This window comes from Nomia melanderi, chromosome 11 (assembly GCF_051020985.1).
Source record: "Nomia melanderi isolate GNS246 chromosome 11, iyNomMela1, whole genome shotgun sequence".
Classification (NCBI taxonomy): Eukaryota; Metazoa; Arthropoda; class Insecta; order Hymenoptera; family Halictidae; genus Nomia; species Nomia melanderi.
In genome coordinates, this window is record NC_135009.1 from 2,349,068 (window position 1) to 2,364,778 (window position 15,711).

Genomic DNA, 15,711 nt, shown 5'->3' on the forward strand with positions numbered 1-15,711 from the left:
TAAAAGACTAGACTTGAAAAAAATCACTTCCTTGATATAGATTTCGGTGGAACTTAATGTTAAGGGATTCTGACAGTATTTAAATTTTAGTTTCGTCTGCCTTTCTACTTTTACTTATTGCATATATGCAATATGAAAACACACACACATTTCATGTTCCTTTTTAAAATAAATTATATAGTATGCTCTATTTTATAAAAAAGAATATTTATTGAATTCTAACTTTTAAGGTTCTTTGCTTCGTGGAACTCGGAACGTGTCTTCCGTATTATAGGGGATCTGCTCTACCTATTTGAGTATAAAACAGCACAATCATTTTTCTTTGTCGAACATGATTCTCGTTCATATTTTACGAGCACTTGTGGAAATTAACAATATCTAGTGGAATATGTGGTGAGCGAGATCGTGCTCGAACGGTGCCACTGCGGTTAGCATTTGAGTGTCCAGTGGCGCCGCATGGATTTAGGATGATCGAACGTTAACTTCCGATGACGCCACTTAATGACATGGCCATCGGGCCCGCTAGCTGCAGGTCAAATCTTTATTATGTTTCCACGTTTCAGGTATTTTGTTCGGACTGCAAATCTGATATAATTAGACTGGAATTGTGAATTGCTTAATTATAAAAGTAAATATTGTTAAAATGGATGTTAAATTGTATAATCGTAAATCATTTTATAAAAGTATTGTAGATAATACAATTTTTATCAGCTAGTAAAGCATTGTGTAGAGCTGTGCAAGCACGTAATTCGTAATTATTTTGTGAGCTTTGGAAATCTTCCTAAGAAAATATACTTTGAAAGCGTGTTTATTAAATCATTTATTTCCGCCAGTTATATCAATTTGTTAACAGTTACTGAGGTTTAATTAACTATAACAAAAAATTAATTACTTATGAATATTAACTCTTTATACTCCATTGTCATTGCTACAGCGACACGACGCGGTAGCATCTAGAGACAAGTTTGTTTTCTGTAGATGTTTTCTATAGATTTTCTTTCTGTAGAAGTTTTCTATAGATTTTTCGTATTGTTATATTTGTTATATTGTAATTATATGAATAAAATATAACACTAAAATGTATACGCATGTTTTATAATGACAAAACACGACCTCGCCTCACCGTAAATACTCCCGGAGTAGTTAATAGCCCATAGTAGAAATGACTCGGAGTTGCTGAAAGGTCTTATCAAAAATTGCTCGAAGTGCAAATGGTTAATACACACTTTCCAGTTACCAGTTTCTTAGATGGAAGCTTTACAATACAAATTCTTGTTAGATAAAAAGGAGATTTAGTAATACATTCAATGAATATCAATCTAAAGTGAATATCTGCATAAGCGTTTTCTAACGAGTGATCGTACCATTTTATTTTATTCTTCTATAATGTTTAGAGTTTTCAAGATATTTAAATATTCTGTTTTCTTGATAGTAATAAATGGTATGTACAATTTCGAATTAAAATTCAATTATTTCTAAAGCGAGATCTCAAATAATCAAATTTTGTTGTGTACTGTCGACTTATTTTTTCGCGTAGAATGACTCTTTAGTGCTACGAGTTGATGGAGTACTCAATATTATAGCTCTTCTAGAGAGAATAGAGCTAAATTGAACGCATGCGCGACCAAGTACTAAGAGTGTGGCACAACCCATAGATCCTCTACCTTTTGCTTCGAGAAAATCGAGTTGAGTTCAGCAGCAGGTAACCAAACCTCTGTTCGCTTCCTGCATATTCCACCCCACTCTTTTATGCATAATTTTAACCTTCCCAAACTTTTCCACACTCTATTCAATTTTACACAGGAGATATCTCGCAACCATTCTCCATTCGTTTAGTGCTTAACACACTGTTGTAAATACCATGTGATTGGTTATTATTATTCCATAATTAAATATGAAAATGGAACAATCTAAATAAACTTTAATATACTTTACTTATACATAATGAATTGAAATGAAACTTTGGACATATGTTTTATATAACTTTGAATATTTTGCTTTTGGAATAGTGTGTATATTGCCCTGCGTCTCAGATATTGAAATAGCTAATACAAGTATCAACGCGAGTTAACACAAAACGTTACGCTTCTACAATGAACGTTTTGATCGCCATGTCACCCAAATTTACATGACACAACTTTTCCTGTAGATTTAAAAATTAAATTTCTAGGTAATATATCGAACAATAATATAAATAAATAAATAAATCGAATAAATAATATAAATACGACTTTCCAAATAAACATTTTAAAAATATTTTTGGAAATATTTTAATGGGTCACTTTTAACTCAGTAATTTTTCCATTTATATTGATATAGAATTTTTATATCCTGATTTCTATAATTTTTGGAATAATAGTAAAGAGATGGTAAATATTTTTTAAATATTCTGACTCCAGATGAAACTATAAAATGACAAAATATTATTAATCCCTGAAAGCTATTATCGAAGAGAAATACATTTATGTCATCAGTATAACGTTTATAACAAAGTACCTGTAAACTGATTTGCTTTATGCTGTTAGCTACTTAATAACAAAAATTCGCAAGCGTTGAAGTGTAATTTATAACCTGCAGATTTTCTGCATTTATGACAAATATGAGTGTATAGATATAATGTAAAGAATTGTTTATAAGGATTTACTGCATTTTCACTTTTTTTTAATTCTCATAGAAATAATCAGCTTCTATTTAACCGTTGTGTCTTTAAATTTCAGGAAATTTTCATGTTGCATTAATATCCGCAGTCCAGTAGTCTATTATAGCCTTTCAGGGTTAATTACACAAGCGCAATGTCTCATCCAACGCTCGAAACAAAAGAAAGATCACGAAATGTCTCGACCAGAAGCTAGGCGAATGAAGTAGAGCCGCGGGACATCCGGTGTAGATAAATAAAGGCGTTTTATTAAAAAAAAAAGAAGAACACGTTGAAAGCTGCGAAAAAATCGCGGCAAGATGCTGAAGGAAAAGGCTCGCGCCGGAGGCATCGCTCTTTGTTTCTTGAGGGGGGGGGGGGGGGGCACCTAGAGGCGTCCTAAATATAGACAAACTTTAGGAATTTGTTTGTTAATATTAATACCTTGCTGACTAGCGAATTTGTTTACAGAAAACGTCGTTCAACTTTAATATATATACCTTACTCAAGTATAATATGCGAGAATGTACAAATTAATGTAAGCGCAAACATAAACAAACTCATGAACAACTCGGATTGATAAACACGAGTATACTCGTGATCGATCAACAAGTTGTTAAGTGAAAACTTCTGATTTTTCTTGTGTGTATACCCGCGACCTCCTGTTTTATATTTACATTTTTTCTAAGCCAAAATAATACGAAATAAACAAACATGTTTGAGGATTTATAAACAGAAATATATTATCTAAAAAGTAATATACGAAGTTTTCGAAATTTTAATTATGAAAATGGCAAGCATCTAAAGTGCAAAAACTTGTTTTTATCGCGAAAAATTAGCTTTAAATGTTTATAAAAAATTAAATAATTGAGATATCGAAAAATCCGTTTGCCACATTTTAGACAATATATTTCCGTTTATAAGTCCGCCAAAATTTTTCTATTATTACTATTTTTTTATTATTAAAATCGTTAATAACTAATTCTATCGCGGCTTGTCTTTGTTATGAAGCAATAAGTGATATTATACAAAACGCCGAAAATTCTCGTGGTGGTCAATGTGTTAACAAAAAAATTCCTAAAATTTACCTATATGTAGAACGTCTCTACGTGGTGTTCTCTTTTAACTGTGTGTAGGTACCGTGTGACTTTGCGCAAATTCACTGACATTTGAATAACACATTCTGGAAATCGAATTTTCAATTTTCAACCATTAATTTTTCGCAACGAAGTTCGACCTTACAAAATGATAAAGGACCTTTCGTTTCGAAAATATGTAAATTTTGGATAGTTCCATATATTTGGATCATCCTGCGTAAGTATATTATTCTATGTGAAATTATTTCATGAAGAGAACTGTAAACTCAGTAATCGTTATTACTAGTTTAATAACTAGTTGAAACCTTTGCATTAAAATAACGAGTACAGCACGTCATTGGTTTTTTGTGCCAAACCGTACAGTGACGAGCTACGCTCATCAAACGATTGAAGTTACAGGCAAAATGTTTTTACATATGCAAAATTTGTGCAATTCCCAATTGAGAATAAACTGTCATAATAGTTAGTAGTATTTTGACAGATTACTTTTAATTAATATTCTTTTAATTAAAAAAATGTGTGATTAATAAAATGAAACACGTTGTTTTCTTTAATAAAAATAAAATGCTTCCATCATGCACATTTTTTCATGATTAAATCGTACCGAAAGGGATTGACCTGTTAACTGTGGAATATAATTTGAAACATCTCACGTTTTGCGCCCAATAAAATTAAAAAATGAAGTGTATACTCGTCAAACGCAGGATGAATGTATCTAGAGTATATTTTAATGAGAAATCAAAGCTAAACAAAGACAAATTTCATATTTATTTAAAAGAAGAAAGAATTCATTGTTGAAAGAATCAGTAAGCTTTAAGATGACGTGCATACTCGTCAAATGTAGTTAACTGGTTAAAAAAATTAACTATAAATAAAATTTAACGTCCTTCACAGACGTATCCGGTAACTTAAAAGCAAAGTAAAATCGTATTAAGTTTCATTAAAACTTCCGTTTTACGATTTTTTTGAAAATTTTTATGCACCATCAATGTGCGAGGTTCTGCTATCCAGTTATTACGCTCGTTACGTTACTTGTTCGTAGAAAAGGGACATTAATAGAGTTCTTCGTTTTTAACGTAATGAAGCCCTTTTGTGGGAGAAACGTATTAATGCAGTTTATGAATTGCGATCACCTAGTCGCTTCAAAGGTAAATTAACTGATTGGACAAGTAGTAGAACCCTGACATTTCAGGCGTCTCCTATAGTTAACTAACAAGCAACTTGGAAGCCAGAACGTGGAGAGAATGAAATGATTCTACTGACCGGTAACTTCTAATTCCCCATCTATTAAATTTGACCAAATTTGACCATTGTGTTCTCCTTTCTATTACGCCTTTAATGCACCTTCCCTGTAGAAGGGTTGAAACAATGCTTGCCTTGTGTTCACCGACGGACGGAATTTTGGCAACGACGGAATTTCCTCTTGACCCGAATTCTCTCAATGACACAGCGTTTCCAGAGAATTGTTGAAAGTAATTTTTATCTCATTATGTGCAATTTTTGGAATTTGCGATAAGTTTACTTATTGCTACAAGAAGGATGAATAATGATTGAAAACTATAATAGTGTTAATACGGTTAAGAACAGATCTCTAATTGCATTGGTATCGTATAATCGTTTGATTGTTATTTGCTTTTGCATTTTCTTCACGCTTGCAGTTAGTGTAAATTAAATAGTGAAAATATAAAATTCTGATGTCAAGGAAAATCTAGTATCTAGACGATCAATACACTAATCTTTCACCATTGTACAACTGTAGACCGTATACCGTCATTTACGTTTAATATTTTATAGAGTTTCCTGAATCACAAGTTCGTTCCTTCAAATGGTAAATTTCGAAGCAAACACTAACTGTTCATTCTAATTTCATAATACACAACTTTTAAACATTTTCAGACATATTTTTGGATATTAAATTCTGTCGAATAAAATTGTTTTGTTTGTGATAAATAAATCATTTAGTACAGAATCAATAAATGTTGAAAAGAGATTCAAATTCGGAGTGGAAATTTTCCAAATCACTATTATTGTGTATATTTTCTATGTTGTGTTCCCGTTTTAAATAGAGCCCATGAAGTATCTCGTAAAATAGTGCGAATTTGAAGAGTTGTTTAAGCCTTAAAAGTTGTTTTGTGGTAATATTATTTTCAAAAAAGTAATAACTGGTAACTCTTATTTTTCCAAACTATCAGCATTGATAATGTTATCAGGAAATAGTTTTATCGTATACTTTTCTATAATGCACTGTCTCCTTTAAACATAACTTTTAAGTGTTAATATGAAAAAACATAAATACAACGATTTTTGAAACCTGAGTCCTTATATAACAATTTATGCTGTTTTAAATTTAAAATAATATGTTGGACGTTATCGTTTGAAATTTATAATTAATGGTATATGACTATTTCTATGGCTACTCTGCATTAAGTAAAGTAGAGACCCCAAAGGGTATAATATATTTTTTATCTAAAAAATTAAATACGTACGTGATTAATAAAAAGATTGTTCTTCGAAACAAATAACTGTTTTTAAACTATTATAACGCGTATAAAGAACACCTTTTTCTTAATTTTTACTTAATTTTGGTATCGCCAGCGACCATACTTTCTTTTTGTTCCTTATAAAAAAATACCTCAAAGCTTCTGCACTCAACACAATATATTGTATTGTTAATACGTTAGATACCATAGGGGTCACCGGTGACCCCCAAGCAAATCGTATGACTATTTCATTAAACGATGCTCATTTAAAAACATTTCTATATTACAAATAATACTACCTAATGTAGTGACATTCTGCTAGATGAACGTGCAATGATAATAATGCAATTCTATCAAATAATTTAATATCATATCTTTTCCATTCCATGAAGTTTGCTTTATGAAATCCTACGGAATTCAACGTGTTAATTCAGTTTCGATCAAAATATAACATAAACCCTTATTCGAAGTCACCATTGTTGTATAAAATTATTTCATTGAAGACTGTTATGGATCTTGACGATCTACGAAGAGCGCGATAAATGTGACAGATGACACGAATAGGTTACATTGTTCAAGTTGTTAAACAGTTTTAATACTGTACAGTCGCATGCATCAGGGAGGGGTGAAAATAGACTCTTGAGTGTGTACACGCAAGAAAAGGAGTACCAAGGGGTCGGTCGTCGTCGTGTGACACGCGAGGCGATTTTAGTCGCCCTCCGTCTAAAATGCCGGGGGTTGTTGCGGATACTATCCAGCTTGCCGATCTTAATTTCTTCTTGCGACAACCGCGTCAAGGCTTCCACGTGTTACGCCTGTATTGGCCGGGCAGCACGCGAGTATAACTCGCCTCCATGATAAACGTGAAAACAACTGGACTGTATATCGGCCTGCACTTGATATGCATTTTTACCAACGTCGGTAAAAATCGAATCGCACGACGAATATGGAACTGCTTTTTTGTGCTTCTGTTTTTTTAAGCAACCTTGAAATTGTGGAAATAGTTGGGCGTTGCATTGTATCCGTGAAAATGTGATTCTTTTTTCACCTGCAACGCGTAGGAGAACTAAAGTGGAGCTAATCTTACGTGCACGTAGAATAACACGCCAATAATATAGAATAATATTATTCCTTAAGGATCTTCTGTTTCTATGAAGTGAAATTATTAATCAACAGTGTTTACATTTCAATGCTAGTCTCTGAGAAGAGCTTAACTCCGTGAAAAATGGCGTTATGTATTAGAATGATTGTTTATTACTGTACAAACTAAATGATAATAGAAAAGAACGGATATACTGAGTATTTTTCTTTGGAAATTACAGTATGTTTACGTATCTCTTTGATGTAAATATTTGTAAACGTGTTACAAACTTTGAAACGTCCAGTTTTCTGTTATATAATATGTATTCATTGCAGTTCGTCTATTAATCCTTTGCACGCGGAACGTTTCCTCACTGACATTACCAATAACTTGTAGTAATTTCAATAGAAAAAGCATATTAATATATAAATAAATGGTACGCGTATAAAAAGAAAAGTCATAGATGTATTTTATTGTTTTTTATCGATTATAAATATAAATGTTAGAATATATTTAATGACAAAATTTAGAGTTTGTAATAGTAAATTTTAAATGGCTCCATTTTGGAGCCATCCAGTGCAAAGAGTTAATTATTACGGATTACTTTGTATTTAGCGTTTTGTTCATTTATGTACGCTGTAAATGTATACATATGAACCACCTAGATAGACATATCTAAGAACATAGTTTGACTTTATAGAAAGATTTTCTATTCTGTTCTATTTGTTAACAACTTCATTCATTTTTCTCTATCAACTTGTCATAATGCGATTAAAAATATTTCTATTTAAATAGTTAAGACACAAACAACCCCGTTTAATATATCTTTTGGAGTATCGTATTCATCATATGAATTTTCCGAGTACTCGCTGTTAAAAAATTAAATACTTTTGATAAATAATTTATGTTCAATGTTTCACAACTGCTTCGTACATTTCTGAGTGGATTGAAATTTAATTCAAATGATGGTTTTAGAAATTCTGTACAGACTAATGAAATACTAGTTAACGAAGAAATTACTCTTCTGTATTTCATGGTGAGTGTGAACATGGTAAACTGAACACTATAATACTCGATCTATCATTAAAAACATCACGATTCCTTTTACAAGTCGCTACCTTTGATCATGCTTCAAAGGAATAATGTGTTTTGACTTAAAAGCGGTAAAGAGTCGCCGCCTTAAAGAAAAAGAATTTTTTCTTAAATATGAAAGTTGGAAAATTGGATTTCGGCCACGAAATGCCGCTTCCTGAACCACTGCGCAATGGTGTGTACCTACCGGAGATTGCTACGGCAGGAACCGACCTGTCGCAAAGCCCCGTGTAATCTTAAAAAGACGAAGAAAAAGAAAGATGGAAATAGAAAATGAGAAAGATACGTAGCGAACGGAGAGGTGCTCAGAAAAGCGGTAAAACTTGGAGAACGTAGCCCAACCATATATCGAAAGATAAGCGGACGGAGGTTCAACTCTGAATGAAACCCCGTAAAAGAGGTTAGAAAATAAGAAACATTGCAGAGAAAACCAAGGAAGAATATGCATACAAGGAAATGGAGAGAAACGTTGAAAACGTGTAAGAAACATTTAGATAAAGACATCAAAATTTGCTATCTTCTTTCAATACGTTTCGTTTTGAAAATATGCGAGTTAAGTTGTTTAATTAAACTAAAAAGAATTAGATAGTCGTAAATGTATTGATACAACGCTCCAAATTCATTACTTGCGATTCTTCGATATCCCTTTAATATTTTGGATTAATATCTGTCTTTTTAAAAGGTAATTTTAGAAGGTGCGTCTTTAATATGTTGGATTTTTAAAAAGAACATGTTTAATATATTGTAACTATATAAAATAATTAAAGTGTACCAATGAAAGTAATAAATAAACTTCAATGGTAAAAAATTCGTTGCTAAACAAGGATTGACGGAAAGTGTTTATTCGGTAGATATAATAATGTAATAAAGCAGAAGTGTCCAACCGTTTAGCTTTCTTGGGCCTCATTGGAAAAAGACGGCTTATTATAGGTCGCACATAAATTAACCGTTTGTGTCTCAAGTGGGGCGATCGCGCTTCTCCTTTACACTGCTTAAAAATGCCAGTCTATCGGTTCGTAGAATCAGATGAAGCTCATTTATTTCTTTTCTTCCTAATTATTCATTTTTATTTTTGTTACTACCTGCTTAGAACGGGAAAAATGTAACGAGCGCACTATTTAAAATTTGTTTTTGTAGAAATAAAAAAGTGTAATTTAGTTTCTTAATTTAAATGAAGGAAGCACGATTGCGCCACATGGCAGTTTTTGACGGGGTTTTTGAAAAAACCCATAGGACTCAAACGGTTAATAACATGTTTAACTTGTAATATTGTTGACGAATCTTTAGCTCGTAAAATTTTATAAAATTTGCGGGATTATGATTTTTTATTAGGCCTCATTTACAACAGTCTTGGGTCGCATACAGCTCGTGGGCCGCAGGTTGGACAAGCCTGATATAAAGCTTTGGACAACTATTTTTTTATTGCATATTTTAAATTGCGTCAACCCAATTAGGTCATTGGCAACTACTTTAAATTATGCAGATGATCATCTATATATATGACTGTATTGTATATTCTTTAGTTATAGATGATTGATTAAAATTAAGTATACTATTTTGATTTCTTTTAGAAATTTCATAATGTTAAAGCGTGAATGAACTGTACGGATTACTTCTTTAGGTTCTTCTTTTATTTGATATTTTCTTATTTCCCTTTGGTATTTAATGCACGATATGGTGATCTGTTCGATTGACTTCACTGTGTTGTATCAGTTGCACATTTGTTTTTGTTTTTAATAAGGTACGAGTAAGAGAGATTCATATATTTTGGACAATTATTGTCATAATAAGAAAATCAGCATGTCGATATAGTACCACTACTGTCCGCAGGGTACAAAGTTTTATACACATGATAAGGATTGGATATATAATACAACGGCATTTTAAATGAGTAAATACACGTATAAATAACTATTATTTAATTATGTAGACTCTGCTATCACCCCAATTTACAAAGACTTATAAATACAGTTTGATGAATTAAAAAGATCTAATTTTATTACAAAAGTAATATCTTAGTATATGCATGTAACAAAATTTTAAAAATATTTAGCAATATGCAAACAAATTGTGAAACATTTATTGCGTCTAAGCATGTATAACGTTTGAATAATTTTGTTGCGGACTGTATACACCTTCATATATTAGTAGAGTCATTTCCGTCGAAAAAGGAATACTTAAACTCCTGAAAATCACCTTAAAATAAATTTTATTGTTACCCGTCAGTGTGGTTTTCCCACCTCAAACTTTAATGACCACACATTTAACGCAAGTAAGTACTTTTGTACAGCCAACGCATTACGCTGTTCCCGATATTGCTCTCGCAATAATTGATACTGTTATTATAATATTTATTATAGGTAATAGTGAAATCATCATTTGACACTTCCTACTATTATGTCATGCTGGAGATGACAATACAAATTTATTATAGAACGTTGGAAATTGTTTTAAGAAGTATCACGCTTTAAAAAATTATAAAAATTAAGTCTTATAATAATAACAATAAGTAAAATAAATATAAAACATTGAATTCTACCGCTGTAAATTACTTTAATTCATTTCTCTAAAAGTAAATATAACTTTACACCCAACAACATTGAAAATAAATCGAAAGCAAAGGGTTAAAATGTTCACTCTAACTGCGACTTCTATCATGACAATAAATGTTAACCCTTAATACTTGTTTTTGTCGAATGTAACTCGATATAACCTTCATTTACAGATACTCCTATGTCAAGTTACATTCAGTACTTTTAAATTGTATGATTCTTATTTTCAATATAATTAACGCGTTACACTATTATTTAGTTATTTATGTTACTCCATATTTTTGTTCGGATGTATTTATAAGTTTGTTTATTGCAATTATTTTCAACCAATGGAAGCTCCGGTCATCGATAACCACTGTAGCAGTCAACGCGTTAATAATGAAAGTTGTTTACATTCCTTGTAAACAAAGTTTGGGGCACTAAGGTTAATCTATTAGGTAATACAGCAAAGTTGTATCCTAATGATGCCAGCTAGTTACTAACAACTGAAGAAATCACTGGTACTCGACAGTGATCGTGAAAGTTTCAAGAAGTGTTGGAGAACTAGGAAAAGTTTGAGAGTACGGTGGATGTGGTTGTTAAAATATCACAGGCGACAAATCTTAAGTGCGTGAGTTCAAGTCTCACTGATTGATGTTAACTCTGTATTTTTTAGGATCCTACGTTTATGTATCTATTGAAAAATCAGGATACTGAATTGATACATGGGATACTATTTTCGGGGTTGAAGAAATCCATTTGAAAAAATGATAACATTCGATCATGTATCTTCAAGAGGCGTTGGTTATTATTTCAAAAGCGTTTATTTACGCCACAAATAACTGTCACTTTCCTCTTTAGCGACTGATGATACTCCTCAAAACATATATGTTAACACGTTGAATGCCACACAATTTTATAATACAAAATACTCGAGATGGAAGAAATATAATATTAAATCATTTGATTGAATTATATTGTTATTATTGCACGTTCATCTACCTGAATATCACCACATTAGCTAGTATTATTTGTAATATAGAAATGTTTTCAATCATGGTTTAATTGAGTGAACTATAGTAATTCGATTTGGTTGGGAGTCACCGGTTTATTAATTATTTAATGTATAACTTAACATAGTTTAACATGTGGTATACTCTTAACCTAACTCAACACGTAGTCTACTCTGTACCGTCCGTTGCAGCGAACGTGGCACTCTCGTCTGAGTGGTCAGATTCCAAAGCGTACGCCTTGCCTACGCGAATTTTCGGGTCTGATGTATGATTCGCTGAGGCGCTCACGCATACTAATATGGTCGCGTGACAAAGAGCGCAAAAAACTGTTTCCGGACTCGCTATTGAATTTTCCGCAGTGTCTGTATCCGCCCCTGTGATGTCACGAGTGCCAGGTTTGTTGCGACGGGCGGTACAATACTGGAACATGTCTCGGAGAGTAAAACAAAAAAATCGCACAGGCGCAGCAGAAAAGAAACGACTCAGAAACGCACGTCACTGAATCCATGGTTGGAGCAATCCATCCCACACGAACATAAATGTATACTCATTAAAATATTTACATGAATTAATTCAGTTGAATTTTCTCAACCGTTTATTTTCGTGTAAAATGCTCTTTATATGTGTTTCTATCGACATATAAAATATATCCCCGGGCATACAAATTTGAAAAAAGGATTACAGCCTAGATGCTGTATTTCAGTTTACATTTAATTGTTTCTATATAATTAGTATTGTTCCGGCACAGTTTATTTGGTAAAGATACATATCATAAAAAAACGGCAGCTCAACGACCTAAATCCCGAGCCCACAGCCACCGGTACCTTTGCAGGTCAGAAGGGACAATGTACCCCCTACCTCCACTACTAGTAATGTGGACGTAGGTTAAAAAAATATAACTAGCAACACCCCGAGCGTTTTAGCCTTCTGATTTGTCACTAAGGACACCGCCCTATCTCAGCATTTTTATATATAGAGAGAGACATTGAGAGACGAGACAGACAGACATACATCACAAGTTCATAACAATCACGCTGTACTCACTGGACAACACACACACACTGTAACTTTGTATACACATACACATTCCTTTCACTCAATATTCAACAAATACAGTCCACTTTCGAACGAGAAAAGGAGAAGCCTTTTTTCATCACATCCATTTCACACAAGGTTAATTCGGCGTGTGAAAGTATTATGCCACGTCCACTAATATTGCCTGGACAGCGTACACGACCAAGTATCTACTTGTCTTATTGTAAATGGTTGAAAATTAATTCAACCGTAAATTGATTGTAAAACTTTGGTTTTCAATCAGAAAAAATGTTCATTGCTACTTTTCCTTTGTGTAGGTTTAACGTGTCGTGCATTGATCGAAAATTAGCATCTGGGACAGTACATAGGTAAGAAGAATCTTTCGTTTACAGTATTTATTAATTACCGTATGATTCTACTAACGAATAATGTATTATTGTCGAAATTCCATGCGAACGGAAGCGTGCCTCCTTCCATCCTGACAAATTCGGCTCGTAGTCCTTTTAGATGCATCAATTTCTTTCTATCAATACGTCATATCTGACAACTAACATTCGTTAAGGGGGAACGCCACCTACGTGGATAAAAGAAATCGATTTTTTTTCTTTCTTAATTTTCTTGATACATCAAGTATAGTGAACATATTAGTAAAAAGATTTTTCAAATACAAACATTCCATGAAGTTATAGCAATGTATACGAATGATCGACGACTAAAGAATGGTTCAACAAAATTAGACGAAAATTAAAAAAAAAACATTTGGAAACTACTAACAAACAACCCAGAAAGAAATTACAAATAGTCTCTTCGAGGTAAAGGAACTGAAATACTGACTTGGAATAATTTACGGAAAATAACACTTCAGCAAATTCTCGCTCTTATAAATAAAAGAATACCTTAAAACTTCTTTCACGGTTTTTTCGAAACCATGTTTTTCATACTGGAGGACAAGAAATTTCTGAAACTACACGTCCAATTTTCTTGAAATTTGAAGAAAATATTCTACATACAATACTCTACAATGCTGCATATGATTTTTTCGAAAACACATTTACTTAATTCTTTATAAACATTTGAAGCTAATCTTTTGGGGTAAAAACAAGTTTTTATAATTCAAATGTTTGTCATTTCCATAATGATTAAAATTTCAAAAAAATCCCTGCTCTGCATTTTACATAATATATTTCTATTTATAAATTCACAAGAATTTTTGTTTTCGGATGTTTCAGTTGTTTGCAATCGAGTCCGCCAGCAATGAATGTTTTACGAAAAGGGATTGATGCTAGGAAATAACTACATCATTTTCTAAGATGATTCCATTTTTGCTTAGAAAAAATGTAATTATAAAGCATAGGTCACAATTATAAATTCCGAAAAAATTAGAAGTTTTCACTTAATAGTTATTAACAGAAGAATTCCTATAGTTTACCTATGTTTAGGACGTCTGTAGGTGGTGTCCCCCCTTAAGTTTTATACTTCTCAGTATTTATCCCTGTAAATAACTGTTATTGTAACACTTTCATTACTGTTATTAGTTCGTTATTATTTAACAATTTTTCAATGTCTGAATTGGAAGACATTCATAAATCAATTTATTAAGGAACACGCTATTTCAATGATAGTACGTACAAGAGCACTTTTAACCATATAAGAGTAAATACATGACCATGTAAGAGTACTCTTGAGGAGTAGAGGAAGAAGCATGAGCATTGTACTTCTGCCAAGAAATTGATCATCTTCTTTTTGCCTTCGGGCGAGTAATTTTTCACAAGTAAACAGAAATTGATTTGATATTGAACGTTAATCAATCTTTGCAAGTTTTTGTAATGGGTTTGTATATGTATAGGGTGTTTTAAAAATATATGTCACGACCATCACACCGTGATTCTACACGTTTCATTTGATGGAAAAGGATGTAAACAAATGCTTGCAAAGCTCATTCTGACTTTGAAAAAAGGGGTTACAATCTTTTTAGAAATGAAAAGTTTGCTTGCGAATTGCTGTTGAAATTTCCATCGACGAGAAAAGGACCACAATATCCACTGTCCTTTTCTGTTATACGATGGTTCACCGAACTTGACATCATAGGACTTCGGCCCGTGTCAAGCCAGGTTACATTTTGTCATATTGCACAATAAATAAAAGCAGTCAGTGCACTCAGTATCTCAACTAAACGACATTCGTGTAACAAAAAAGGACACTAGATATTGCGATCCTGTATTCTCCCATGGGAAATTCAACAGCAACTTGTAAGCAAACTTTTCTTTTTTGATCGACGGTTTCATTCAGACTATTTACTGCTGCAATGAGTTGAACACGATGTAGGAATACAAAATTTTAACTCTTCACTTGAAGAACTGAATGAATTTTGAGAGCACTTTCTCACATCCTTTTCCATCAAATAAAGGTGTAGAATCACGGCGTAATAGTCGTGACATGTTTTTGAAACACCCTGCAGAAAGACTTCATGTATTTACTAATCATTAGATAGCACTTCTTGTCTCATTGTATTTATTGCATTCTAGTTTGGGAATTATACATATTTGAAAAGGGCACGTTTGATTCTAGTAAATCTTTCCTCGAAAGAAAATATCTTAGATCTAACATCGTGCAAAGGATATGAAAGATTAATGACGATCGAAATTAATATATTAACGCTAGAATTATACAGTAATCGGTACGAGTGATATGTACTTCTTACAAAAATTTAAAGAGCATATCTTTTTAAGCTTTCGATATCCACTGAA

At 32.5% G+C, this 15,711-nt stretch overlaps 2 protein-coding genes across 3 annotated transcripts in view; both read left to right on the forward strand.

Annotated features, from left to right (window-relative positions):
- LOC143175096 (uncharacterized) overlaps positions 1-14,257 on the forward strand; it is a 272,623-nt gene extending 258,366 nt beyond the window's left edge. The window contains 2 exon segments of the mRNA XM_076372218.1: positions 13,282-13,332; positions 14,194-14,257. Coding sequence (XP_076228333.1) covers positions 13,282-13,332; positions 14,194-14,257 — 115 coding nt within the window.
- Positions 1-15,711, forward strand: part of Nca (neurocalcin homolog) — a 484,597-nt gene that overhangs the window by 258,610 nt on the left and 210,276 nt on the right. The gene's annotated exons all lie outside the window — the stretch shown is intronic.